The sequence below is a fragment of the Girardinichthys multiradiatus genome, chromosome 22, assembly GCF_021462225.1.
Source record: "Girardinichthys multiradiatus isolate DD_20200921_A chromosome 22, DD_fGirMul_XY1, whole genome shotgun sequence".
NCBI lineage: Eukaryota > Metazoa > Chordata > Actinopteri > Cyprinodontiformes > Goodeidae > Girardinichthys > Girardinichthys multiradiatus.
In genome coordinates, this window is record NC_061814.1 from 29,238,817 (window position 1) to 29,265,390 (window position 26,574).

Here is a 26,574-nt window from a genome sequence, read left to right on the forward strand (position 1 = left end):
TTTTTGTAAGCCATGGTAGACATTATGGTAATAAACAAATCACAGGCAAGTAAAATTTGAGAAAAGATGCATGAAAATAAAACATCAAAATATGATGAATGTGCACACACACAAAACCTGGGCCAAAACATTTTGATATGTAAGGAAGCAGGTGACACTGACATGATGAAAGCTGATCTATGAAACAACATGCCACCTAAAGAATACTGTTTGTTTCTTAATTCAGCCCGCTTCAGCATCCACACTGCCTTGTTGCTGCTCTCTGATTTATGGCGTGCTTGTGAGCACTCAGCACACTTTACCTCTTCAGCACTGCAGAGAGGCACAGGATGGCCACAGGGTCTTTGGCTCGTGTCTCCAGGAAACTGATTACATCAATAGCACCTGCCTGCGACGCTTGGAGAGGAAACGCTTTAATATTCCAAGCACATAATAGTGAAGACTGAATCAATTACACTGATCTATAATGAGGGACCACATAGCAAAAAAACCCTATTCTTATTGCATCAGGGTGGGGTGGAGGGGGTGTGAGAGATGGGGGTGAAGAGAGGTGAAATTTCTCACAATACAGTGATGAAATCTAGCTACATGACTTCCTATGTGATGCACTGCTGTCATTTTATTAAAGTACCATGCAGTCCTTTTTCCATCACCTCCTAATGGAATTTTTTACAACATAATGAGTAAAATGGTGAAATATATATAGCTGATCTCTAAAGAAATCCCTTTAGCTGCACTTTGTTTAATGACTGGAATGTACAGCGCCTTGCTTTTTTTTGGTGCACAGAAGTGAGTTTATGTTCTTGTGACTCCAACTGCTTAAGTAACTGTTTAATGTTCTCTCTTTTAAAGGATTACCAGCTTTAGTTGTCGCCATTTCAATGGGATTCACTAAAACAAAGGGCTACGGGACACCCTTATAGTAAGTTTTTGCTTTTTGTTCCCCATATCTTTAATATTCTGCACACAGACACGTTGGGTTCATGGCAACACTTAAGAATAATGATCAAATCCTTCTGCAGTGGCTTACTTATCCTAAATAGAGCCATAAACAAAGTCCCATGAACCCAATCAAATTTCAAAATAGCACAGCAAGACCCCAATTTCATGTGAGCTGCCTCTCTGCTGGAAACCAAATGCATAAGCACTGCTTAAAATCTCCTTAGCATTTTATTGCTCTGTGAAACTTTGGGTGTGGAGTAACAGCATATGGCACCTCTCCGCTGACAATTGAACAAAATAACAATGGTGTGTTGGAGTGCACCATTAACGTGGAAGTTAATGCTGTAGTGGGAGTTAATTGTTTTTTTTCCTTGTTTCCCCCACAGCTGTTGGCTCTCCTTGGAGGGTGGGCTCCTGTATGCCTTCGTTGGACCAGCAGCAGCTGTTGTTTTGGTACGTCTTGGTTACCGATGTCTCTTTTTTATCCCTCTTTGCTCTTTTATATAACACAATGTATTTTGAAATGTGAAAGATTTATCACTTCATGAGTTATTTCATTAGCAATGGAAAGCATTATTGCAAACAATAATGCTCATTTGCTTTAGTCATGATTCAGTATGATTGCTGTTTAACTGTGATGTGGTTTCAAAGTCAAAGTAATGAGCATCCCATCAGGCACTGTGCTCAAATAATCCCTTTTCATTTACCATATAATAGTCTTCCATATAGCTCTGGGGTTATTAAGTATTTAGGATTTAGATTTGTCCAGCATCTCATATAGGAGGGTAATTTAATCACCCTATATTTACATAGTTGTAATTAGAAAATTACCCACAGATTCATTATTATCCAGATTGCTGAATAACCAAGACAGCAGATATGTAATGCTATTTTTCACTGTCGAGTTTCTGTTCTTTGGCGGAACATGAAAATGACAAAATGATTTAATTTAAGAGTAAAGAAAAAAGAACACTTGAGGTCTTGCTTGGCTTTAGTTTTCCTTTGTGAGGAACTTCAGACGAACACAAGCTCCCGTCTGACCATCTGCAGTGAGAATATCATGCCACAGAGTTGCAAGTTATAATTGTACTGATAATAATTATTTTGCTCCTTACAGCAATCAAATACCACACTCCAGCAAATACGTATTGAGTTTTTTATCTACAAGAATTTGAAATAGGTTGCAAGTGGGGGGAAATTTATAGACAGTTTTAAAGTATTGCACCTACCATGGTGGCTGCAGGTAACACACACAATTATTTAACACTGTAAATTTTAAAATGTAATTATTTAAGTGTAATTGTTTTTACTGTGTAACAATACTTAACAAGGCTATAATTTTGTTTTTCAAAAGATGCCTCTGTAAAAAATGGGTTACTCTGCTGTTCCTCCACAGTAACCATCGGCCTCTATGCTGCTTTTGTAAATAATATATTTTCCCAACCGGTCAGTTTAGGTAGATAGCTGTAAAATGTTAGGTTTACAGTCGTGGCATATTTTTCAAATTTTTGAATGATTCATTGAACAGTACTCTATGATTTGTTTGGAATATTGCTTTATAACCTAACCCTGTTCTAAACGTTTCCGCAACTGTATTCTTGTTTATGTCTCTTGGTCTCCATGATGCTGCTTGTTCACTAATGTTCACTAGCAAATGCAAGGTTATACTAGCATTTTGCAAATTTGGGGAAGTCTGAAGGCAATTTTATTTAGGGGTATTAGAATAAAAACTCTTACTACATATGCACACCAGTTTTTAATTTATAAACCATTTGTAAAACCTTTTTCCTGCAGAATTATGTTCTACTTTGTGTTGTTCTAACCCATACAATCTGAATAAAACACATTGACGTTTGTAATTGTGATGTGACCAATCTGATAGGCAGATTTTCTTCTCTTGGGTGCTGTGCTGGGATGAGTGTGCAAGCCATGTTTCATACATTGCCTAAAATGTCATAGGGACGAGCGAACAGCAGAAGCTAGTGATTGTAGGTAACTGTGTAACAGAAGGTTGGGAAGTTTGAGTCTGAACATTCTGCTTTCCCCTCTGTCAACAGGTCAACATGGTGATTGGTATCTTGGTATTTAATAAGTTAGTGTCCAGAGATGGAATCCTGGACAAGAAGCTGAAGCATCGAGCAGGGTATGACAGCACATCCTTGTTAGTACCTGTTTTTCTTCTTCATTTTTGAATATTTACACTTTGAAAAATACAGTCATATTCAAAAAATTAAAATATGCGATCAGCTGAGGCTCCTTCTAAGTAGGTAATGAACATAATTTTCAGAATTTTCATATATTTATTAATCTGATGTTATATTATAATCTCAAAGGTCGTGTTTTAATTTTAAAAATCATCAAAATTAGCAGAATTAAAGACTTGAAAACGCCAGTCTCTGTGTAATGTGTTTCACTTAGTGAACTGAGTTACAAATAAACTTTTCAGTAATATTCTAATTTTTTTTTAATATGACTGGATATATGCTGTATGCTGTGATTATTTTCATGTACATATGAAGATGTGTACTTACTTTTGTCTTTACATTGAAAATAAAATTAAGGGCATAAAGAGGATAGTTTCCTCTTGGGAGCGACACAACTTTGTATTTCTTTGGCACATTGAGTCCAAGGCAAAAATTATTTTAACACACACACACTCACCGACCCTGCTGTTGTTAGTATGATGGAGGAAAATGTGTAGTCAGGTGGATATTGGCGTTGTTTGTCATGATGTTGTCCCAATGTCTCTTGTGTCCCACAGACAGATGAGTGAGCCGCATACAGGATTAACTCTCAAGTGTGCCAAATGCGGTGTTGTATCAACAACTGCTTTATCAGCAACAACAGCTAGCAATGCAATGTAAGTGCCTGTCAGTGTCCATGAATCAATGTGGGGAGTTTCTTTATGTACAGGGTGTCCACTTCAGGTGGCACTAAATTCAGTTTCCAAATGCATCCACAGTACATCGGAACTAAAGTTTGGAGGGGCGTTTGAAATGTGCTTACATAAACATCAGAATCAAGAGCAAAGAGGTCATTGTTGAGATTTAACTCTCCAGAGCTCTCCAGACCTGATCCAAAAACCTTCCTCTCTTTTTCCAGGGCATCATTGTGGAGCTCCTGTGTCGTCCTACCTCTGCTGGCTTTGACCTGGATGTCTGCTGTGCTCGCCATGACGGACAAGCGTTCCATTCTCTTCCAGATTCTCTTTGCCATCTTTGACTCCCTGCAGGGTTTTGTTATTGTGATGGTGCACTGCATCCTACGGAGAGAGGTAGAGGAGGCTTTAAATTTCCCCCAGTCAATTATTTCTACTTAGATAGGGATTACAGACAAAATGTTCTGTCAGGACATACAAATCTGTTTAACTTTGGTTAAAAAATTTGCTTCTAACTGAAATTCCTCTTATGTTTAGGTACAAGACGCTTTCAGATGTCGACTCAGAAACTGCCAAGATCCAATCAGTGGTGATGCAACAGGAACCTTTCCTAATGGGCATGCTCAGATAATGGTAGGCACAGTCACCCTGTTATCTGTAGTCATTAGAGACTGATATAGCTCGACCTAATGTTCCCTTGTTTTTATAATACACTTGCAACACTTTTTGTTTTCTAATACCCTTCATTTAACTTACTTGCTTTTTGTATATCTATTGTGTTATTTTTGTTTCCGTGTTTAATTTTGAACAAGACACAAAGCATTATTTCCCTTAGATTTAATAAAATCCCAGCTTTTTTACAACCTGCAATACAATGCAAGGTAAAACCTCTGAACATCTTATGAAAGGCATTAGTTTTGTTTTCATTTCAAAGACCCCAAGTCTAATTGCTCCTTTCTGCCTGATTAAAGTTACTTTCCCTTACATCTCTTTGTTTTCCTTTCATAGAGTAACAGGGGACTGCTCCATGCCTGACCTTTGAAAAAGGACACTAGTATTCATGTTGCACAGTTCTGCCACTGGCAACTCATAGCAATGATCTGCCTATGATTCTCTGAATGTACCCCTCTGAATTTAACTGCTTTCAAATGAGAATAAGGGTGTCAAGGATGCTTACATACAGTTTGTTAACAGCAAGCACAAACGCTTTGCAGCTGCTTCAGTGACATTTATTTTCTTTCTTGTATATATTTTGTATTGAAGAAGAGAAGTAAAACACATTTGTTTCATTGATTTTGTAGCTTATTTTGAGTTGCCTCTGTTTTTCTTGCACATCATATAACACCCTTCTTATTTATTGGCACCTCCTGGATAAAAACATATAAAACAAACCTTGAAAATAAATTCATTTTTTATTGGAGTAGCATAATATCACACTGAAAAAAGCTGCATTTCTTTCCAGAAATGTTGGGAATTTGTAACATAAAATAAGAGAGTTATAAAAATGTATACCTAGTACCACTGAGGGGGGTCATTTTTATAAACAATATCAAATCCTGTGCGCTTAGCTGTACAGCTTGCATTAACCAACTACATAGCTATGGCAACCTGATATTGTATGTGCAACTGAAGGGGCCTAACAAAAAAAAAAAAAAAAAAAACTTCTGTTGGTTGATTGATTGAATAAAAGAAAAGTATATTAAACAAAACAATAATGCAGAGTTAGCTAGTTTTGAAGGCTTAGTTATTCAGTAATCGCCTCTTGAAAAAATCACAGCAGACTAACAGCTGTTACTCTATGCCAATTGTTCAAAAACAATATTTAAAAAAAGTTTAATATTTTTCGAACTTGTTTGGAGTCCTTTTCATGAATGGTTTAAATTGCTCATTAATATTTTTGCAAATAGCTACCATCTATCTATTCAGTCATTGTGTGGGAAGAGGCTAATGTTATGGTTTGTACATTTTTATATAATTTTGTTTTGTTATGTACCTTGTAATTAATCAAACCATTGAAAACAAAGGTTAAAATGGCTCCCTTTGTTGTTTCCAGGGGTAACTGGAATCTTGGCAGTTCTTGTTTTTGATTTTATTAGTTTTAATAGTTTGGACTATAGATCTGGACAAGCTTTGGCAAAAAGCTATTTTCTTGAAGCCCCTTACTTGAATGGCATGTTCCCTTGTTTTTTTTTCCCATTTTCAAGAGAGACCAAAACAAATTTACCCCTGAGTCATGCCATATTTATACCTAAAAAAAAACAATACAAAATTATAATTCTTGGACTCTCCTATCAACCCAAATAAGGAAAATTAGGAATTTAGAAAATGCTTTAGTTACCTTTAATTTTAAATTGATTGTTTGGAATGCCAGTAGGTGCAGCCCCTTGGCATTTGGCAAAAAAACTAATATTTCTTAACATGGGAGTTTTTTTTTTGTTTTGTTTTTTACTGAGTAGCTCATGTTAATGGTCAGATTTTTCAAAATTCCTTTCAGTTTGAAATTATTCCACTGCAATAGAATATAATTTAATTTAAAGTATTTAAAATAATGTTACCAGGATGTGCAAATAAATATGGATGGCACTGTACAGTATAAAAAGTATTAATGAGGTGAAATTTGTGACCGACTGTCGTCTTTCTACAGACAGACTTTGAGAAAGATGTGGACATCGCCTGTCGATCAGGTACAGAACATATGGTCTCTTACTAACAAGATTCCCCTCTCTCTGGATAAAAAAAGGTTTAAACAGTAAAAAATAGCCCAGGTTATGTAACAACCAACATAGCCCCCAGTGGAAATTTTCACAGTTCTGAAAACACAAATTTTAATGTGAGAACAAAACATCAAACATAGAACTGCTGGGACTTTATCTGGTGATCGTTGTTATTGTTTTTTATTTGTATAATAATGTTGAATGGTTAGATTTAGTTTGTGTAATTGTTGGAAATTTAAGACAACTTTAAAAGAACAAAGTGTGCAGGTTTTCCCCAAATATACTGAAGCTTCATCTACCTCCAGTCTCTTCCACACCAGTGAAGAGGACATCCTAAAGGAATTATTAAACTGATCATTATTCATAGCCCAAAAAGACACAGAAACTCAAGTGGCTGTCTCACATGCTTTACTTACATGGTGTCATCTTGCAAGCTAAAATGGATGTGCATTACCTGGTAGCTAAAGGCCGATCTGACAGGTGTCATTTATAAATCATGACCAAATTTGAGAGCAAAGAAAAGCTGTCAAAAAGAAGTGCATTGTACAGATAAAGTGCCTTGCAAAAACATTCATACCCCTTGGACTTTTTAAATGATTCAATTAATTTAATTCTGATTTAATGTGGCAGGCTCACGCACATAATTGTGAAATTATGGAGGAAAAGGATACATTTTTTACAGATCAAAGCCTGAAAGGTGTGGCATCTATATGTTTTCAGCCATCTTTACACTCATAATCCTAAAAAATATCCTTTGTAGCCAACTCCCTTCAAAAGCCAACCAAATCTGTTCTGTGAAGGCCTTAGTGGTTTGTTAGAGAACATCAGTTAACAAACAACTTCATGAAGACCAAGGAATACAGCAGACAGGTCAGGGATAAAGTTATGGAGAACCTTAAAGCTGGGATAGGTTGTACGCCAAGCCTTTGAAAATTTGACCAAGCCCTGTTCAATCCATCAGCTAAACATAGAAAGAGTTCTGCAAATCCTCATGGATCTTGTTCTGTGTGGTTGAAAACTAACACTGCAAATCACACTGAACACAACATCCTCCTGAAACATGGTGGTAGCATCATCCTGCTATGTGGATATATTTCTTTAACAGGGAAAAGGAAGCTGGTCAGAGTTGACAGGAAGATGGATGGAGCTAAACACAGGAAAATTCTGGAAGAAAACATTTTAGAAGCTGCAAAAAAATTACTAAGGCAGCTTTTAAACAGCTAAATCCAAATTGAATGATTTAGATCAAAGCACATGCATGTGCTAGAATGGCTCAGTTAAAGTTCTGTTCTGTAAAATATTACAACTATCATATCATTTTGGGTTAGTTTATCAAATCAAATTACAAAAAATCACACACTGAAGCGGGGATTTGTAATGTGGCACAATATGAAATAGAATACATATTTTTGCCAAGCACTGTATGTGGTGTCTCATCAAGTCATCAATTCAATTCAATTCAGTTTATTTATATAGCGCCAATTCACAACACATGTCGTCTCAAGGCACTTCACAACAGTCTGGTACATACATTCCAATTAATCCTAATCATTGAACAGTGCAGTCAGATTCAGTTATTTATTCAAATTGGATAAAAAAAATTTCTGTCTAAGGAAACCCAGCAGATTGTATCCAGTCAGTGACTTGCAGCATTCCCTCCTCCTGGATGAGCATGTCAACTGTCACTGGCGTTGACTTTGCAGCAATCCCTCATACTGAGCATGCATGTCGCGACAGTGGAGAGGAAAAACTCCCTTTTAACAGGAAGACACCTCCACCAGAACCAGGCTCAGTGTGAGCGGCCATCTGCCACGACCGACTGGGGGTTTGAGAGAACAGAGCAGAGACACAAAAAGAACACAGAAGCACTGATCCAGGAGTCCTTTCTATGGGAAGGAAAAGTAAATGTTAATGGATGTAGCTCCTTTAGTTGTTTCATCTAGAAAGAAAGAACAGATAAACTCTGAGCCAGTTTTCAAGGTCAGAGTCTGAAAGAGAGCACATATAATTAGTCACAGTAGAAGCTCAGTCAGTAGCTATGTCTACGAGAGAGAAAGGGTTAAACACTGAAAGATAGGGCCATGTGGATCATCAGTAGAGGGTGAGCATAAGTTGTTGCCAGCAGAAGCTAGCCTTAAAAGTAGACAGGGTGTCTGCCTCACGGACTAAAGCTGGGAGCTGGTTCCACAGGAGAGGAGCCTGATAACTAAAGGATCTGCCTCCCATTCTACTTCTAGAGACTCTAGAAACCACCAGTAAACCTGCAGTCTGAGAACGAAGTGCCCTGTTAGGAACATATGGAACAATCAGATCTCTGATGTGTGATGGAGCTAAATCATTAAGGGCTTTATATGTGAGAAGAATTTTAAATTCTATTCTGGATTTAACAGGGAGCCAATGAAGGAAAGCTAAAGTAGGAGAAATATGATCTGTCTTTTTAATTTTCATCAGAACTCTTGCTGCAGCATGTTGAATCAGCTGAATCACTAAGTTTACATTAGTATGAAAGAGGGGATTTTAGGGAGAGAATGTATCTGTACTCTCTTATTTACAGCAACACTCTCTTGAGACTTCAGTGTCTGCTGTTGCATTCTTTTGAATTTCATGTAATGTCACACTCAGAGCATTTTCACAGTTACTCATGCTATGATTACAGTTTTCCCTCAACAGAACAACCTCCCCTGACAATCACTTATATTTATTTGAATTTTCTTGTTCTTTTGTTCTCATTTTGCAAAGTTTAAAACATTAAAGTTCCTTTCATTAAGAAGACTAATACCTGTACCACCCTGCCCTCCACAGCACTCCACAAGGACATGGGCTCGTGTCGTGCAGCCACCATAACAGGCACCCTGTCCCGCATTTCCCTCAATGATGAGGAGGATGAGAAGGTGCCTGAGGGCCTCAACTACTCCACGTTGCCTGGCAACATCATCTCCAAAGTGATAATCCAGCAGCCTTCGGCTCTGCACATGCCAGTAGGAATGGGTGAGCTGAAAGACCAGTGCATGTCTGACAGCAACGCTGACATGCGCCGCACAGTCTACCTGTGCACTGACGACGGCATGCGCCAGAGTGACCACGACATGGGCGGCCATGACATGGAGGGCCATCCGGTGCAGGGCCAAATGATGGAGACGGACTACATAGTTATGCCTCGCGCCTCTGTGGGTGCAGTGTCAGGGTCGGCCACCCTGCCAACCCTCATTAAAGAGGAGCCCAAGATGAGTGTTGCGATGGATACGCTGCCCCATGAGAGGCTAAAGCATTACAAGATAGGCCCTGACTTCAATATCAACCTGTCAGGCATGGACCACATGAATGTGAACCTGGAGCACCAGTATCCCAGTGCTCAAGAGCAGATGCAAACCTTGCCCTTTGAACCTCGCACAGCTGTTAAGAACTTCCTTGCAGAGATGGAGGAAACTGGGGGCCTATCTCGGAGTGACACTGGCTCCACAATATCAATGAGCTCTCTGGAGGTACACATTGTCATGTGGATTAAACACAAAGAGTTCTACCATGCCAAATATGTATTGTATTGTTTAAGTATGATGATGACTTAATAAGTTTAGTGAGTTATTTTTATCTCAACAGAGAAGAAAGTCAAGATATTCTGATCTGGACTTTGAGGTACGTAAAAATATTATTTTTTTCTGAAGTTGAGCTTAGCTATTTATGCATAAAAAGCTGTTTTTGCAATTGTGTTAGTCATTTGATTTACTAGTGTCTGTTGTGCCTCTTAAGCTTATTGGATTAGCACAGCCTTGATTCATCAGGATTTATAGATTTACTGTGTAGTTAAGGTAAAATCAAGGCTGTCAGCTGACAAACAGGGCAGTAGCTCCCATCAACATTTTATCCTCCTCCATCTCCTTCATCCATTAGTTATATGTTGATTTTCAAACTGTATGCTTTTAAAGTCATTTGCACATTTCACATCTGATTTTATCACTGGTCAGCAATGAATATATTGGCTTGCAAATACATAATCAAACCCCCTTTGGCAAGTTTTTTTTGTATTTTCTTTTGCTTGTCAAAGCTTTACTGCATATATATATTGTAATCTCTGTCAAAATACAGGAAACGTGTTACTTCTGGCAGCTATTTTGGCTCTGGTTGCATTTTGTTTTAGCTTTAGATACATACCAATACTTCAAATGGAAGATCTGTGCCAAGGTTTGATCACAAGGACTTCCCTTATACCAACAAACCTCTAAATGAGGTGATTTATCACAAGAATTATGCTTAGGCATTAGGTGTTCCATAAGCCTAACTTTAATTATCTCTGTGTTTCCTTTATTTTGGCAGTCATTCTTGTATATGCAGAGGAAAGTAAATTTGTTTCAGACCTGGCCTTTAAATAAACAACCATGACACTAACAAATTGATCAGAGGTGGAGGGGGTGGAGAGGAAGATGCATTTCCATTATTGGCTGTCAATACCAAAGCAAAAACCCTTGCCATTGCAGAAAGTCATGCACACCAGGAAAAGACACATGGAGCTGTTCCAGGAACTGAATCAGAAATTTCAAACCCTGGACCGTTTTCGAGACATACCAAATATGGGCAGCATGGTGAGTAACAGGAAACCCAGGGGGGTGGCTGTCAGCTAGTACAATAATTTAGCATCCAAATAATCTATTTAGATATTTGGTGCAGGACACATTTATGTATAATTGTGCAAATGAGTGGCTATATAGCAAGAGTGTGCCTTCCTAAATCTAATGAGCCTTTACTCAGCAGAGGGGCTGCCTCTTAAAAGCACTGAAGCATTGTCTTCACAAAGTGTGTCTCAAGACAAAAAAGCAGGACCTTTGGCAATTTTGCTACACCGGAGTCCATCCATTCCAATCCAAGGCCATAAAAGCACTTTTATTTACATGCACATTTATCTACTTAGCAAACCCATCATTTTTTTGTTCATTAATGCATGGCAGATTATTTATTATGTCAGCATACATGTAAGTATTAGCCTAATAAGGTCAGTCTCTCTCTGCAACTGTGTGGAAGGTGCTACTTGACTCCATTAAGAAGTCAGGCTAATTATTCATTACCTCAATGACTTTGTTGCAAACCAAAAGGCTCACCATTTGTCTCCACACCTGACTGGATCTGTGGACAATGGGGACATCAGATTTAATCTGTCTGAGATGAGCTTCGTTTTCTTTTTTTTCTTTTTTAAAAACACTTAGGCTAGGAGTGGTGCCCAATATGCGGGGCCATTTTGCAGCCCCCAGATTGATTTTGTATGCACCCTCAACTGCAGTTCGAGAATGAAACAAATTTGCCCAACCATCCAGGACAGATGGAGACTTTTCCTTTTAATTTAGACAAAATTATAACTGACAAAGTAAAATCTTAAATCTTAACTCTTTAATTTCATAACCGATAGGACCACATCTATTTTGACTTTTACTCAAAAGCAGACCTTGGTAAACCCAAATCTGTTTTTAACTCATTTATTAAACTTTGCTAAGTACAGCAGGCGTTTTGGAAAAAAGTGTAACCCAAATTCTGTTCTTATTACAAAGAATAGACTACATTTGTTTATTTTATTTTTTTTCAGTTGAGCCCAAAAGAATTTGCAAACTGCTACCCTTCTTTTAATGAGCCAAACCCCTTTTTTAAGTTTTGGATTAATAATGATTTATTCATCCCTTTTTTTAAAAAAACATCTTACTACACATTTTGTTTAAATAAAATATTGCGTGCTTTGTTTATTGTTCAGCAAGTGAAATCGCAAATAACATAACAAATAACAACATTTTAATTTTAAAATGATGTTATTTGCCCTCTAGTACTTTTAAATTGATGATGTTGACCCAAGTGTGGATATCCCTAACTCAAACTATATCAGATACAGTGGTGTGAGGATAGATTTTTTTCTGCTTTTGCGGTTTTGCCACACCTAAATATTTTATATAAATGTAATACCAAAGATAACATGATTAAACACTTTAAGCAGTTTTCAAATGTTTTAATTATTAAGGGAAAGAAGCTATCCAAACTAATCTGGCTCTATGTAAAAAAAAGTAATCTCTCCCCTTGTTAAATCATGAAATAACTGGAATTAACCGCATTTAGTTTTATTAACTACAGCAAGGTCTAAAATCTGTGAGGAATCACTTAAGTAGAATCTATCTGACATCATGAAGTAGAACATATCATGCGCTGATCTTAAAAATTCCTGAACAAATGCAAAGCAAAGTCATGGAAATCTATGAGTTTGGAAAGGGTTTCAAACCCGTTCTTAGGTCTTTGGACTCCAATAAGCCACACTGAGAGCCGCTATCCATGAAGGGGAAAAACATGTTACAGTAATTAACCTTCCCACAAGTGGTTTGCCAACCAAAATTAAACCAAGACACACAATAAATGAAAGTAAAATGAATAAAATAACATCAAAAACACTTCAGATCACCCTTGCTTTAGTTAAAGTCAGTATTTAATAGTGAGTAAATGGTTACACTATTAATGGGATAGGTGAAAACTGCAGATGTTAAAAAAAAAACCACAAATGCCCATCTGACATTTGCCAAAAATATCTTGATGATCCCCAAGAGCCTTTGGAAAATATTCTGTGTAAACTAGATAGCAGAACAGAGAAGAACATAATACTGACATTGTAGTGGTAGTGTGATGGTCTAAGACTGCATGGCTGCTTCTAGGCCTGGACAACTTGCCATAACTGATGGAACCATGAATTATGCCTTCTACCAGAAAATCCCAATTGAGAAAGAAGACCAATGGTTTGTGACCTTGGGCTCAAGTGCACCCAAGGTTGACAATGACCTGAATCACACCAGCAAGTCCACTTCTGAGTGACACAAAAAAAAAAAAAAGTTTTGCAGTGGCTTCAAAGTCTGGACTTGCAATTTAAATACTGTGTTATGACCTTAAACTTGCTGTTCATTCTTGAAAACCCTCCAATGTGGCTGAAATAAAAGAATTCTGCAAGGAAAAGTGGGTCAAAATTGCTCCACACGAAGGTAAAAATGTATTGCTCTATGGTAGTTGTTGCTACCAAGGGTGGCACAACCAGTTATGATGTTAAGGGGGAAATTCATTTTTCACATAGGGTTGTTTTGGTTTGCATTTTGTATTTACAGAGGTTATCTGTGATTTTAAAATGTGTCTCATTTTCTGAAATATTAAGGTGTGACAAATAGCAAAAACAGAAAACTATCTGTGAAAACATCTTCACAGAACAGTAAAGAGTAGCCTTTTGACTGCAAATTATGCCCCTCCCAGCTTTAGTCACCCCTGCAGTACAACGCAGCTTTAGAACTGTTGCCTAGTTACAGTGCAAGTACCTTTTTTTGTAGAAAACAATAACTACTTACTTCCCCTATTTTTATTTTTTCCCCTAAACGAATCTATTGCAGAGCTGGCAGCAAACATTAGTATTCATTTTATATTCCCTGATGGGGAGCAGCTTCTTTCACTTATTTGCACTAATGTCTTTGGGACTGTCAATTAGAGCACATTCAGATGAATGAAAAGCTCACACACACAGCACATCCAGTGCTCTAGTTTCTAAGCTGAGGATAGCAGAGATCTGCTCCATGTTAATAGAAAGCATGTTCCCATTTAATACACTACCATTATCTTTCTGTTATTTGATGCTTCTCTCAGCATTAATTCATTATTTTCAATCAGCAATGCTAGAAGCTCATATAATGCCCTTCTGAATGAACTGACCTCACTGGAAAAAAGTCAGTTTTGAATGAAAAGTATAGGTTAAGCTGCTGAGGATGTCATGCTACTAATATCACCTGCTGTTGGCCATGTTCGCAGGACAAGGCAATGCCAAAACAGAACCCATGGGAGAGCTACAATCCAGCCTGTGAGTACCAGAACTACGCCACTATGAATGTACTAGAATCCGACACCAAGGACTCACTGGAGATGACGCCTGCAGAGTGGGAGAAGTGTGTCAACCTACCCTTAGATGTCCAGGAAGGAGACTTCCAGACAGAAGTGTAAGGAGTGAAAACGATGGAGAAAAAAAATGCAAACTTGCAAAGGAGGGGAAGAAGATGTATTTTGCACTGATTAAAGCAACAGACTTTTCTAACAGCCTTGGCAAACATATCTGGATCTTATGAGTATGGCAGGGACATAATGTGCCAATACAATATATGGACTGGTGAGAGAGAAAAAAATAAAAAGGGATAAAAACATCAGTGTTACTTTTTGTATTCTCACTAGTGTACTTAGTGTGGGGCAGCCTGGTGTACAATATTTACCATCCTGTGTTACCAATTATCTGTGGAGGAATTGGCTGAAAAAAAAACTCTCTTAATGAAACCTCACAAAGCAAATGACATGCCATGTCGTTCCAGCTTCATTGGGTCTAGTTTTGATTTCCTAAAACTGGACCCAGGAGCACAATGTATATATTTATGCAGTTTTTAAAAAGTTTATAACAGTCCGTTTGGCCATTACTACACTTTTTACTTTATAATATAAAAACATGGAAGGCAAAGATGATTTTTTCTGTCATATTAAAATGAATGTTTGTCAAGCTACGTTCTTCATTGCTTTAAATGCAATAAAGATAATACTCACTTTTATATAAATAATATATTTCACAACTTTAATACTGCAGAATCTGCTTGAAGGATCCCAGCAAGCTCTCTCATCTGCAGCTCTGTATAAAATATTTAAAAAAAATGTTGTATGGTGTAAATAAACTTTTGTCTACATATGTTTTACTTGTGCCAATTTATTTTAATGAGGATAAAAAATGCCAACCTGACCAGAAGTTATAGCGAAAAATGTTAACATTTGAAAAGGAATGTAAATAAAAGAGGAAATATGTTCGTACTGCTTCAGAGGTCGTGTCAAGTTTATGTTGTGTGTTGGTTGTCAAATGCATCACACACCTTGAATGAGACAGAATCTGCCTGAAAATCAAATGATAATCGGTGAAGTTAACAGTTAAAGCTGGTTAAAGGGGTAGTTCAGAATATGTGAAGTTAGTTTCTGGTAAGGATATAAGCATTTACCATCTGCAGTAGAAATCTTTTTCATTTTCTAGAAATTCCAGATTATCTGTTATTAATACACAAGCTAAAGATGACTTCATTGGGAAATGAAATTAGGAGGCACTGCGTCACTAATGATCTTCCAGTGTGAAACCTACGAAGAATGGAACATTTGAAACATTTTCCTGGTAAAGCCAATACAAAATGGATCTCAATGCACTGCCAAAAATCCAATAAATTAAAGTTACATGAGCAGCAAACACCAATTAGATATGATTCAATTCACAACTCAACCACAAGTATTGGACTGTGATTTCAGTGCAATAATCTTCAGCAGAATTAAAAAACCTAGAAACAGATATGCTCATCTGCAAATCAGTTAATAAACAGTAAGCAGAAAAGTATTTTCTGGATTATGAACATAGAAAAAGGTGACCTTACAAAAAGTTTTTTTACAAATGTGAACCTAGTGACATTAACAGGATGCAAAAAAAAAAAAATAAATAAATAGCCACATTGTTGAAATAAGCTGTGGTGAATTTCTTTTAAACAGAGGCCAAAATAATGCAAAAGCAACCTTTCGCCATATCTAAATATTACACCTAAAGTTATACACTGCTTCACACTGTATTAAACCTACATGCCACACAAAACCTTTTTTATTCAAGAATAATAATTAATCCAGGTGATCAGTGTGGAAATAAACTGTTGGACTCATGAGGTCCTGAAAACACTTTCGATGTTTACTTACTTTGTTCACTCGCTGCAGTTCCTTCCACTACAGAGTAAATAATAATAATTTTCGTAGCAGAAATGGCAGCAGTTGAAGAGTCTCAGACTACTTCATCAACATAAGGGAACTTCTGTTATCAGATTTTTGCAAACATTTAAAACTGCTGACACTCATGTTGTATATACGTGTTGATGAATCAAATCATTTAATCTTAACATCCTTAATTTAGAATTTCCACCCTCAATACATGTGTTTGTTGCTAATCAAATGTGTGAGCATTTATACAGCAATGACCTGTTTGAAGAGTTTCAGTCAGGTTTCAGAGCTCATCATAGCACTGAAACAGCTCTGCTGAAAGTCACTAATGATATTCTTATGGCCTCAGATAATGGACTTGTGTCTGTTCTGGTTCTGTTAGATCTTAGTGCTGCATTTGATACAGTCGATCACAAAATTATCTTAGAAAGGCTGGAATATGCTGTAGGGATCAGGGGAACAGCGCTAGGCTGGTTTAAATCTGATCTGTCTGACAGATTCCAGTTTGTTCATGTAAATGATAAATCATCTTTAAACTCCAGGGTTAATTGTGGAGTACCACAGGGCTCAGTACTTGGGCCAATTCTCTTTACTATATATATGCTTCCAATAGGTCAAATTATTAGGCAGCATGGGATAAATTTTCACTGTTACGCTGATGATACTCAGCTTTACTTATCCATAAATTCTGATGAGCCCAACCAGTTAGATAGACTACAAGCATGTCTTGAAGATATAAAAACTTGGATGACGTTACATTTTTTGCTTCTAAATTCAGACAAAACAGAAGTTGTCGTCTTTGGACCGGAGTCTTTAAAAAAGAAACTGCTTAGTCAGTCACTTAACCTGGATGGCATTAAATTGACCTCCAGTAATAAAGTAAAAAACCTTGGTGTTATTTTTGACCAGGACATGTCATTTAAATCCCATATTAAACAGGTTTCTAGGATTTCCTTCTTTCATCTCCAGAACATTGCCAAAATTAGAAATATCCTATCTAGGAGTGACGCTGAAAAACTAGTCCATGCATTTGTTACTTCAAGGCTGGACTATTGTAATTCTTTACTATCAGGATGTCCACAAAATGCAATTAAAAGCCTTCAGCTGATTCAAAATGCTGCAGCAAGAGTTCTGATGAAAATTAAAAAGAGAGATCATATTTCTCCTATTTTAGCTTCCCTTCATTGGCTCCCTGTTAAGTCCAGAATAGAATTTAAAATTATCTTCCTCACATATAAAGCCCTTAATGATTTAGCTCCATCATACATCAGAGATCTGATTGTTCCATATGTTCCTAACAGAGCAATTCGTTCTAAGACTGCAGGTTTACTGGTGGTTCCTAGAGTCTCTAGAAGTAGAATGGGAGGCAGATCCTTTAGTAATCAGGCTCCTCTCCTGTGGAACCAGCTCCCAGTTTTAGTCCGTGAGGCAGACACCCTGTCTACTTTTAAGACTAGGCTTAAAACTTTCCTTTTTGATAAGCTTATAGTTAGAGTGGCTTAGTTTATCCTGAGCTATCTTCCTTATTTTTTACCTCCGTCTTCTTCCCTCGCTGTTAGTTGGAGTAAGGGGGAGTCAGGTTTAGCCTAAACCGGCTCAGTTATGGTTGAGGTGCAAACACACCCTCCATTTCTGCTACCTGTATGACCCCTTCTCTTTTCCAATGGTTATAATCAGTCTGACAGAGGGAGGTATCCCAATCATTGTGGTTTTTAGTATAACAATGACCATCAGTGGGACCCTTTGTGAGGTGCCTTGAGACGACAATGTTGTAAATAAGCGCCGTTTAACTAAATAATCTGAACTGAAACTATCTGTGTAGTTATGCTGCTATAGGCTTAGGCTGCTGGAGGACATAACGACCACTTCGCTACATTCTCACACTATTCTCCAATTTTGCATTGTTTGCTGTTATTTCAGCTTTTAACCTTGTTCTCTCTATTTTCTCTTCCTAGAAGCTACACATGGCCTGGCTCTGTGTCTGCCTGTGACACCTTTCTGGAGAGGGGAATTGTCCGAGCTTCTGCTGGCAACAACTTAATGCTCACCCTCTACCGATGATCCACATAGCCCTGTCTTTTAGTGTTTAACCCTTTCTCTCTCCTAGACATGGAAATTGACTGAGCTTTTACTGTAACTAATTATATGTGCTCTCTTTCAGACTCTAAACTTGAAAACTGGCTCAGAGTTTATCTGTTCTTTCTTTCTAGGTGAAACGACTAAAGGAGCTACATCCATTAACATTTACTTTTCCTTCCCATAGAAAGGACTCCTGGATCAGTGCTTCTGTGTTCTTTTTGTGTCTCTGTTCTGTTCTCTCAAACCCCCAGTCGGTCGTGGCAGATGGCCGCTCATACTGAGCCTGGTTCTGCTGGAGGTTTCTTCCTGTTAAAAGGGAGTTTTTCCTCTCCGCTGTTGCTACATGCATGCTCAGTATGAGGGATTGCTGCAAAGTCAACGCCAGTGACTGTCCACTTTCTCTACATGCTCATCCAGGAGGAGGGAATGCTGCAAGTCACTGACTGGATGCAATCTGCTGGGTTTCCTTAGATAGAAAAACTTTTTATCCAATTTGAATAAATAACTAACTCTGACTGTACTGTTCAATTGTTAGGATTAATTGGAATGTATGTACCTAACTGTTGTGAAGTGCCTTGAGACAACATGTGTTGTGAATTGGCGCTATATAAATAAAACTGAATTGAATTGAATTGAATACGTTTCACTCATGAAGATCATAGGTGTTGCACCTCCTCCTACAACCATTTTTGTGTAAGTAATTATAGGCTTCTTTGTAAATAATTGTCCAATCTGAAAGCGATGTTTTAAAGGTTCATAAGGTTGTGTTAACATGGTAAAAGCCTACTTTGGTCTTGACTGATCTCAGATTAGCTGTTAGCTTCATCCTAACTAATCTGAATTTATGTTACATGAAAATGCTATTGATAGTTATAGCTTTTGCTTACAGTCTATTACCAGAACCTTGCTTCGAAAATATAGAACTATCTCTTTAAGAACATCCATGATTGAAAATACTCAACTGTTGTAAAACGTCAATGTTTAAAAACTAAATTAGCTTCAGTTTAAATTAGGACAGATGGAATAATTCAAACAGTCATCAAGAGTGCCTTACAAGCCATCTCCTTCCCATTGCAGCTAAAGGTTAGCTCTGCACTGTTTTCTACTTCCCCTCTTCAATCCACCAACTATATTCAATTTCCAAATTTGACTGGGAAACATTTAAACTACTAATACATTTCTGTGCCTCCTGAGGGCTCTCCTGATAAGATCAGCTTCCTCAGACAGACAGTTCCACACAGAGCACTAATGGGAGGAAACTGCCAGAGCTGAGGGAAAATCTTGTTTGTTCCGTCTGCTGGTCTGTGCAGTATGGCAGTGAGAGCGGCAAGCATGTGCTCCCCTCTTCATCTGGGACGCAGGAGTCCACCAAACAGGAGAAGAGGATGTGCCAGAAGAAGTGGGAGGAGGAGGTGTGACTTCATCTTTAGTGAAGAACAAAGACAAGAAAAAATGAAAAAACAGGCAATGATCCCGGGTGGGCTGGAAATTAGGACTCTGGAGTACTCTAACGTTGTCTACACACAAATTAAAATGATGAAATACAGAGCTCATTCAGCACAATAATGTCTGAATTTACAGTGCCTTTCAATTTAGTCTACAAGACATAACTGGGTTAATTATATGCACTACTGTTATCGGCATTGTTCAAGTTTTTTTTTTTCCTTTTTTTTTTTACCATTATGCTAAAACCCTACAGCATACTTTTAAGAGTAACATTTTCCCATAGGCTCGGGATACATTATTTGTGCTGATGAATATCTCATATATGTGGTAACTTGTAGCCTCAATGTAAAAATTTATCAAAACACATTAAAGGAGCTGGAGCTCATTCATAAGCCACTACAAGAAAACCTTATGCACAAATTTTATTTCTTAACCGTTTGTTGACAAAGACACACATTTCCAAACTTGTAACCAAACTAGTGTTTGTATTAGGGGGAAGCTTAAGTATTTTTAAATGTAAAACTTAAATCAGCAAACTTAATCTACATCTGAACCAGTGCATTCACACTGGCAAGATTAGATTTTTATATATCTTAGTTGTAACAATGCTTCTTGGCAATAAATCCTATCCTGTTAAAAAGGCTTTTTATTTCCACTTAAATGGTGCCACATTTGTCAGTAAAAGGCATTTGTGGTGTGAGCAGCAGAGAGGAGTATGTGGACTGCACAAATTTTCCAAGTCGTCTTACTTGATGCCAAACAGCTTTTGGTAGAGACAGTGTGATGTTGTGGGGCGGCATCTCTTTCACTGGAGAAAATGAGGCTCATCACTGAGCCAGTCTCAAGCAGAGAGATCCCAAAATGAGATTCTGCAACTAGGAGCAATCCTATATCCATTCTTAGAGACTGAACTCTGTCCTCAGAGACCACCTCCAGACTTTGGGAGTGAAAAGGATGATATGACCTTCTTGCAGTCAACCCTTTTTAACCCATGGGGTCAGGTGCCATAGTGACCAAACAACTGCTGGTTGAGGAGTGGGAAGCCATTTTGGGGAATGTCACTGACAAGAAAAGTATCCCCACAGCATGTCGAAACCATATTTTACAGTGAGGTAGGTGTACCTTAGTCTTAGTTTTCTGCCTAACAAAGGGCTCCTGAAATTGGGGGGGGGGCTTTTCCAGGTTTTATGACTGAGATTTAATCTTTTAACTTTAGCTTTTATTATTTCCATCTTTTCAACTGTGCTTAAAAAACTGCGTTTTAATATTTCATCTTATTATTATTATTACCTCCAACTTCATGGCTTCGAACTTTATGTTTCTTACTCTCACTCTCCCAGTTTATCCATGATGACAGCCAGTAGCGCACCCAATATTCTCATTTAAATAGGCCGTTGTGCATCACTTTTGCACCTGTAATGCATTGCACACGCAATTTTTGTACATCACCTACAACGCCCATTTATTGCATGTGTAATTTTCTTTTTTTTTACACAAGCAATTTTGTGGTTCTTATTTTGAATCTTTGAAAATCCGGCCCACAGTGTTTTGCATTAGAACAAACAGCCATTTTTTTGGTTTAATATGAACTGAGCCCTTTTTTACTTTGTGGTAAACTTTAAATAGGCAGTCTAATGACTTTCGTTCAACAGTGACTTTCTTCCTGTCATATAGGCCAAATGTGTGGAGTGCACAACTAGTACATTCTCCCACCCTAGCTGTAAATCTTTGCAGCTTCTCCAGGGTTAACATAGCTCTCTTGGGTGTTTCTTGGCTGATATTGTCTGTTCTCTCAGTTTAGCGGAAGAGCCAAATCTTGGTAAGTTTACGGTAGTACAATATTTTTTACACTTTCAGATTATGGATTAAACAGTGCTCTGTGATCAATCATCTAATTGCTTATTAATTAATTAATGATTAGTAATTAGATGATTTCAGAAAGCAAATGGATGCACAGTATTTTATCCTAAATAATCAGTTAATGAGGCTAATTTTTTATCAGTAAAAAAGTTCTGAATATAAGCATTCAGATTAATTTTTCTGTATGTACAGTACCATGATGAAAAAAAATCTGATATTTTTTCTCAAGATCATATTGTGAGAATCTCACAACGGTCCATACCTGGTGACACTTATTAATTAAATTTTTCCAACTTTCATGTTCTTTATAATATGTCAATTTTTGCTGAAAAAAACTCCTGTAAACGACTTGTTTAGGCAAAACCAACAAGCTGTTTGTAAATGGAGCATGGACATGCTGACAAGCCTACTGGACATGTTTTCATCGAGTGGAGAGCAGCAGGTCCCACAGGCTTATAAGAGCAAAAAGGTGAAGCTCCTTTGTGCCTCCAAACACTGAATCAGCATAATCACATTGATCCTACATCACTTGTCTCCGCTGAGGCCTGACTGAGGGGTGAGGCAAGCGGCTCCTTTATTTAGGAGCTGTCTGAGGACTTCAAGCCCAGGGGGAACAGATTTGGGAGCCAACTTAAAATGTTTTGTCTTGGCAACACTTAGATGACACGATGTACCTAAAATCTTCCATCTTAATCAAACTGATAAAAAGCCATAAATAATATGGAAAAACGTGTGCTTTTAGACAAAATGGGAACTTTTTTCTTTAAGCACAGGTGTGTTGGGATATAATTAAAAGTTTTGAAATCTTGAAAGAGTGAAACTTTAGAAAAGTCCCCAGCAGCTACTTGGGATGCACTATAAAATACATTTCAGTCCCTTTTCCTGGAAAACAGTGAGATAGATGATTGCTACAGAGACCCAGGACAATAGTTACAGTGGTCTGTAATTCCTCTAGGTATCTATTTTATACTCTACAGTGTGCTAGGCAATAATATTTGCCTTTATATAAAATCCATCACTCTAGACTGGTGCCCAAATGGCAACCAGTTTGATTTTTTGTTAAGTTTTGTTTGCATCCTTAGCTTTAATTGCTTCAAAAGTTTTAATGTTCAGTAAACAGTATTTACAAGATGGACCTTCTTCAGCCCTCCTATCCAGATCAGAGTGTTTGACAAAGGGAAATACCCAATAAATCTTGAGCATGATCACACCTCATCTGCTTCAGAAGCTCAGCAGTGTTCAACAAGAAGTTACCATCTATCCCTGTAGGAAGAGGTATATATATTGCTGCAAAATAGTATTTGCCCCTGTGGTTTTTGCTTTCTCTGCACACTTCAATGTTTCAGATAATCACACAAAATATAACACCAGACAAATATAAACATGAGTCAATAGAAAATGCAGTTTTCAAATAATACTTTTAGTTATTAAGGAAAAAAGCTATCCAAACCAACCTGGCCCAATGTTAAAAAGTAACCACTAAATCAATTTTTTTAGAATCTTTTTTAAGATTTAGCTTTTAGTTTTTAAATGTCTAAATGATCTGGCAGCAATGGTCTCCCCAGCAGATTTATAAGATCTCAAGAGCAGAAGCTCTTAGCTGTTCCCAGGACTCAACTGGTGACCAGGGCAGACAGAGCTTTTTCAGCTGCAGCTCCTAGTCTCTGGAACAGTCTCCCTCTTTCTGTGCGGTCTGTGGCAACTTTAGATGGTTTCAAATCTCTTTTATAATCTCATATTTTAAAACTGGCTTTTAATTAGGCCAGTCCATGTTTCTTCTATGCCTTTTGTTGCTGATTTTATTGCTTAAATTGTCAACTTTGTACTTAATTGCTTGTTTTTATTACCGGTACCTTATTTTTATCTTCTATATTTTATCTACTTGGACAGCATTTTATAAATAAATAAACTATGTCCAACCACATTCAATCAATCTGTTTCTGTTTCCAGGCCTGATTACTGCCAAACCTTTAGAACCATGAAATCACTTAAACAGAACCTGCTTTACAACATGGAGTAGGCTAATATATTTCAAAAAGTAAGAGATTATTCTCAGGTCTGAACAAATTCAAAAACACATGAGAAACAAACTCAACCTCTATTACTCGGGAAAGGGTTGCTAAGCCATTTCTATGGCTTTTATATTCTTTATCTACAAATGGTCACAAAGAGAAACATCTAAAGAAATGCATTCCTCCCTTTCTGGAAAATGTGTTCCCTTTATGTCTGTTGTAAAACTAATACAGCATTTCAGAGAGAGAACGTGATACTGACAGTCAAATTAGGTGGTGGTAGCATGATGATCTGGGACCGCTTTGCTGTTTGAGGATCTGGACAACTTGCGGCAATTGATGAAAGCAAACATTTTGCTTTTTATTAGAAAATCTTGAAGGAGAATGCCAGTCCATCAGTTTGTGACCCAATGCTCAAGGTCACTTGGGCTATGAAGCAAGACAATGACCAGAAGCACACTAGCAAGGCCACCTCTGAATGGCTAAATATATTTTTTATAAAATATATTTTTAGTGGCCTAGTCAAAGTTCTTAAATAAATCTACTTTAGTCCTTAATGGGACATGTCACAGTTGCTTGTAAATCTTTCAATGTGGCTGAAGCAATTTTGCAAAGTAGCACTCCTTCACTGTGATGAAAACCATTAATTTCCAGTTGACATCTGTTCAGGGAAAGATAGTTTTTCAAAGTACTGTACTGTGCAAGGCATTGCTTTAAATGTAAATATACAGAACCATCTAGACAGCTACTGCAGCAAAAACAAACATCTGCTCAAAATGCAATTTGTCTTACAGTGAATGTATGTCACTTGATCAGCACCAGTGCAGAGCACTAGATGACATATTCAGGGAACAGAGTGCAGTTTTGGCATGCTTCCAGGAAAATAAAGATCATTACCAACTCTGCCATGAGAGTTTGTTGGAATCTACCCCACAAGTTTCTATCAGAGAACATATGTTTCATAGGAATGTAAAAACAGAGCTTGGAAAACAAAGGGTCTGCGGCTGGCTAGAAGTTTCAAGGCTGTCAATGTCTTTGTCAAGGTGCCTCTGGTTATTGACATACACAGATACAGGGCTTGGACAATGAAACTGAAACACCTGTCATTTTAGTGTGGGAGGTTTCATGGCTAAATTGGACCAGCCTGGTAGCCAGTCTTCATTGATTGCACATTGCACCAGTTAGAGCAGAGTGTGAAGGTTCAATTAGCAGGGTAAGTGCACAGTTTTGCTCAAAATATTGAAATGCACACAACATTATGGGTGACATACCAGAGTTCAAAAGAGGACAAATTGTTGGTGCACGTCTTGCTGGTGCATCTGTGACCAAGACAGCAAGTCTTTGTGATGTATCAAGAGCCACGGTATCCAGGGTAATGTCAGCATACCACCAAGAAGGACGAACCACATCCAACAGGATTAACTGTGGACGCAAGAGGAAGCTGACTGAAAGAGATGTTCGGGTGCTAACCCAGATTGTATCCAAAAAGCATAAAACCACGGCTGCCCAAATCACGGCAGAATTAAATGTGCACCTCAACTCTCCTGTTTCCACCAGAACTGTCCGTCGGGAGCTCCACAGGGTCAATATACACGGCCGGGCTGCTATAGCCAAACCTTTGGTCAATCATGCCAATGCCAAACGTCAGTTTCAATGCTGCAAGGAGCGCAAATCTTGGGCTGTGGACAATGTGAAACATGTATTGTTCTCTGATGAGTCCACCTTTACTGTTTTCCCCACATCTGGGAGAGTTACGGTGTGGAGAAGCCCCAAAGAAGCGTACCACCCAGACTGTTGCATGCCCAGAGTGAAGCATGAGGGTGGATCAGTGATGGTTTGGGCTGCCATATCATGGCATTCCCTTGGCCCAATACTTGTGCTAGATGGGCGCGTCACTGCCAAGGACTACTAAACCATTCTTGAGGACCATGTGCGTCCAATGGTTCAAACATTGTATCCTGAAGGCGATGCCGTGTATCAGCATGACAATGCACCAATACACACAGCAAGACTGGTGAAAGATTGGTTTGATGAACATGAAAGTGAAGTTGAACATCTTCCATGGCCTGAACAGTCACCAGATCTAAATATTATTGAGCCACTTTGGGGTGTTTTGGAGGAGCGTGTCAGGAAACGTTTTCCTCCACCAGTATCACGTAGTGACCTGGCCACTATCCTGCAAGAAGAATGGCTTAAAATCCCTCTGACCACTGTGCAGGACTTGTATATGTCATTCCCAAGACGAATTGACGCTGTATTGGCCGCAAAAGGAGGCCCTACACCATACTAATAAATTATTGTGGTCTAAAACCAGGTGTTTCAGTTTCATTGTCCAACCCCTGTAGTGCTCTAAGCAAAAAAACATTTTTGGAGATTAAGTGGCATACGTCGGCAAGAGTCTGAACGACTTTGAATGTAGACTTGTTTTCCATTGTACCACTGACTTGGGCGACATGACCGTTATAAGCAGGTGCATGTTGTGCTGGCTTGAGAACTGGCACGCTGCTCATCTGGGTCCCTACTCATTAAGATATTGCACAAGGGGATTTATGTACAAAAGTGGTGTTCAGAAACATAGCTTCTGGTGTCACATACAACAAAACTTTCTTTAATAGATAGACCCTCTGTTACCAGCTTCACAGCCAGTACCTTCATAAGATCTTTGGGTTTTGTTATGGTTTTGTTAAGCCCGTTTAACACCAAAACAAATGTATCTCTTGGACACAGAACCCTTCTCCTTTCTAAATGTTTTGAATGACATTCACAGGACATTCTGATGGTGTTCATGCTTGTGTATAAGTGTTTCAACAGATGAATGGAAATCTGGAAATTGTACCCTGAGATGTACCAGATCTGGGCAAGTCCACAATTTTATTTCTGA

At 38.0% G+C, this 26,574-nt stretch overlaps 1 protein-coding gene across 9 annotated transcripts in view; it reads left to right on the forward strand.

Annotated features, from left to right (window-relative positions):
* Positions 1-15,369, forward strand: part of adgrb3 (adhesion G protein-coupled receptor B3) — a 171,504-nt gene extending 156,135 nt beyond the window's left edge. For 5 of the 9 annotated variants that reach the window (XM_047351264.1, XM_047351266.1, XM_047351265.1 and 2 more), the window contains 11 exons: positions 853-922; positions 1,329-1,395; positions 3,000-3,103; positions 3,704-3,802; positions 4,045-4,216; positions 4,358-4,453; positions 6,465-6,504; positions 9,337-10,016; positions 10,132-10,167; positions 11,007-11,111; positions 14,335-15,369. In XM_047351264.1, coding sequence (XP_047207220.1) covers positions 853-922; positions 1,329-1,395; positions 3,000-3,103; positions 3,704-3,802; positions 4,045-4,216; positions 4,358-4,453; positions 6,465-6,504; positions 9,337-10,016; positions 10,132-10,167; positions 11,007-11,111; positions 14,335-14,523 — 1,658 coding nt within the window. In that variant the 3' untranslated portion in view covers positions 14,524-15,369. The remainder of the gene's footprint in view (positions 1-852; positions 923-1,328; positions 1,396-2,999; positions 3,104-3,703; positions 3,803-4,044; positions 4,217-4,357; positions 4,454-6,464; positions 6,505-9,336; positions 10,017-10,131; positions 10,168-11,006; positions 11,112-14,334) is intronic. The other 4 variants (XM_047351267.1, XM_047351268.1, XM_047351269.1 and 1 more) reach the window with 3 other exon arrangements.
* The last annotated feature ends 11,205 nt before the right edge of the window (positions 15,370-26,574 follow it).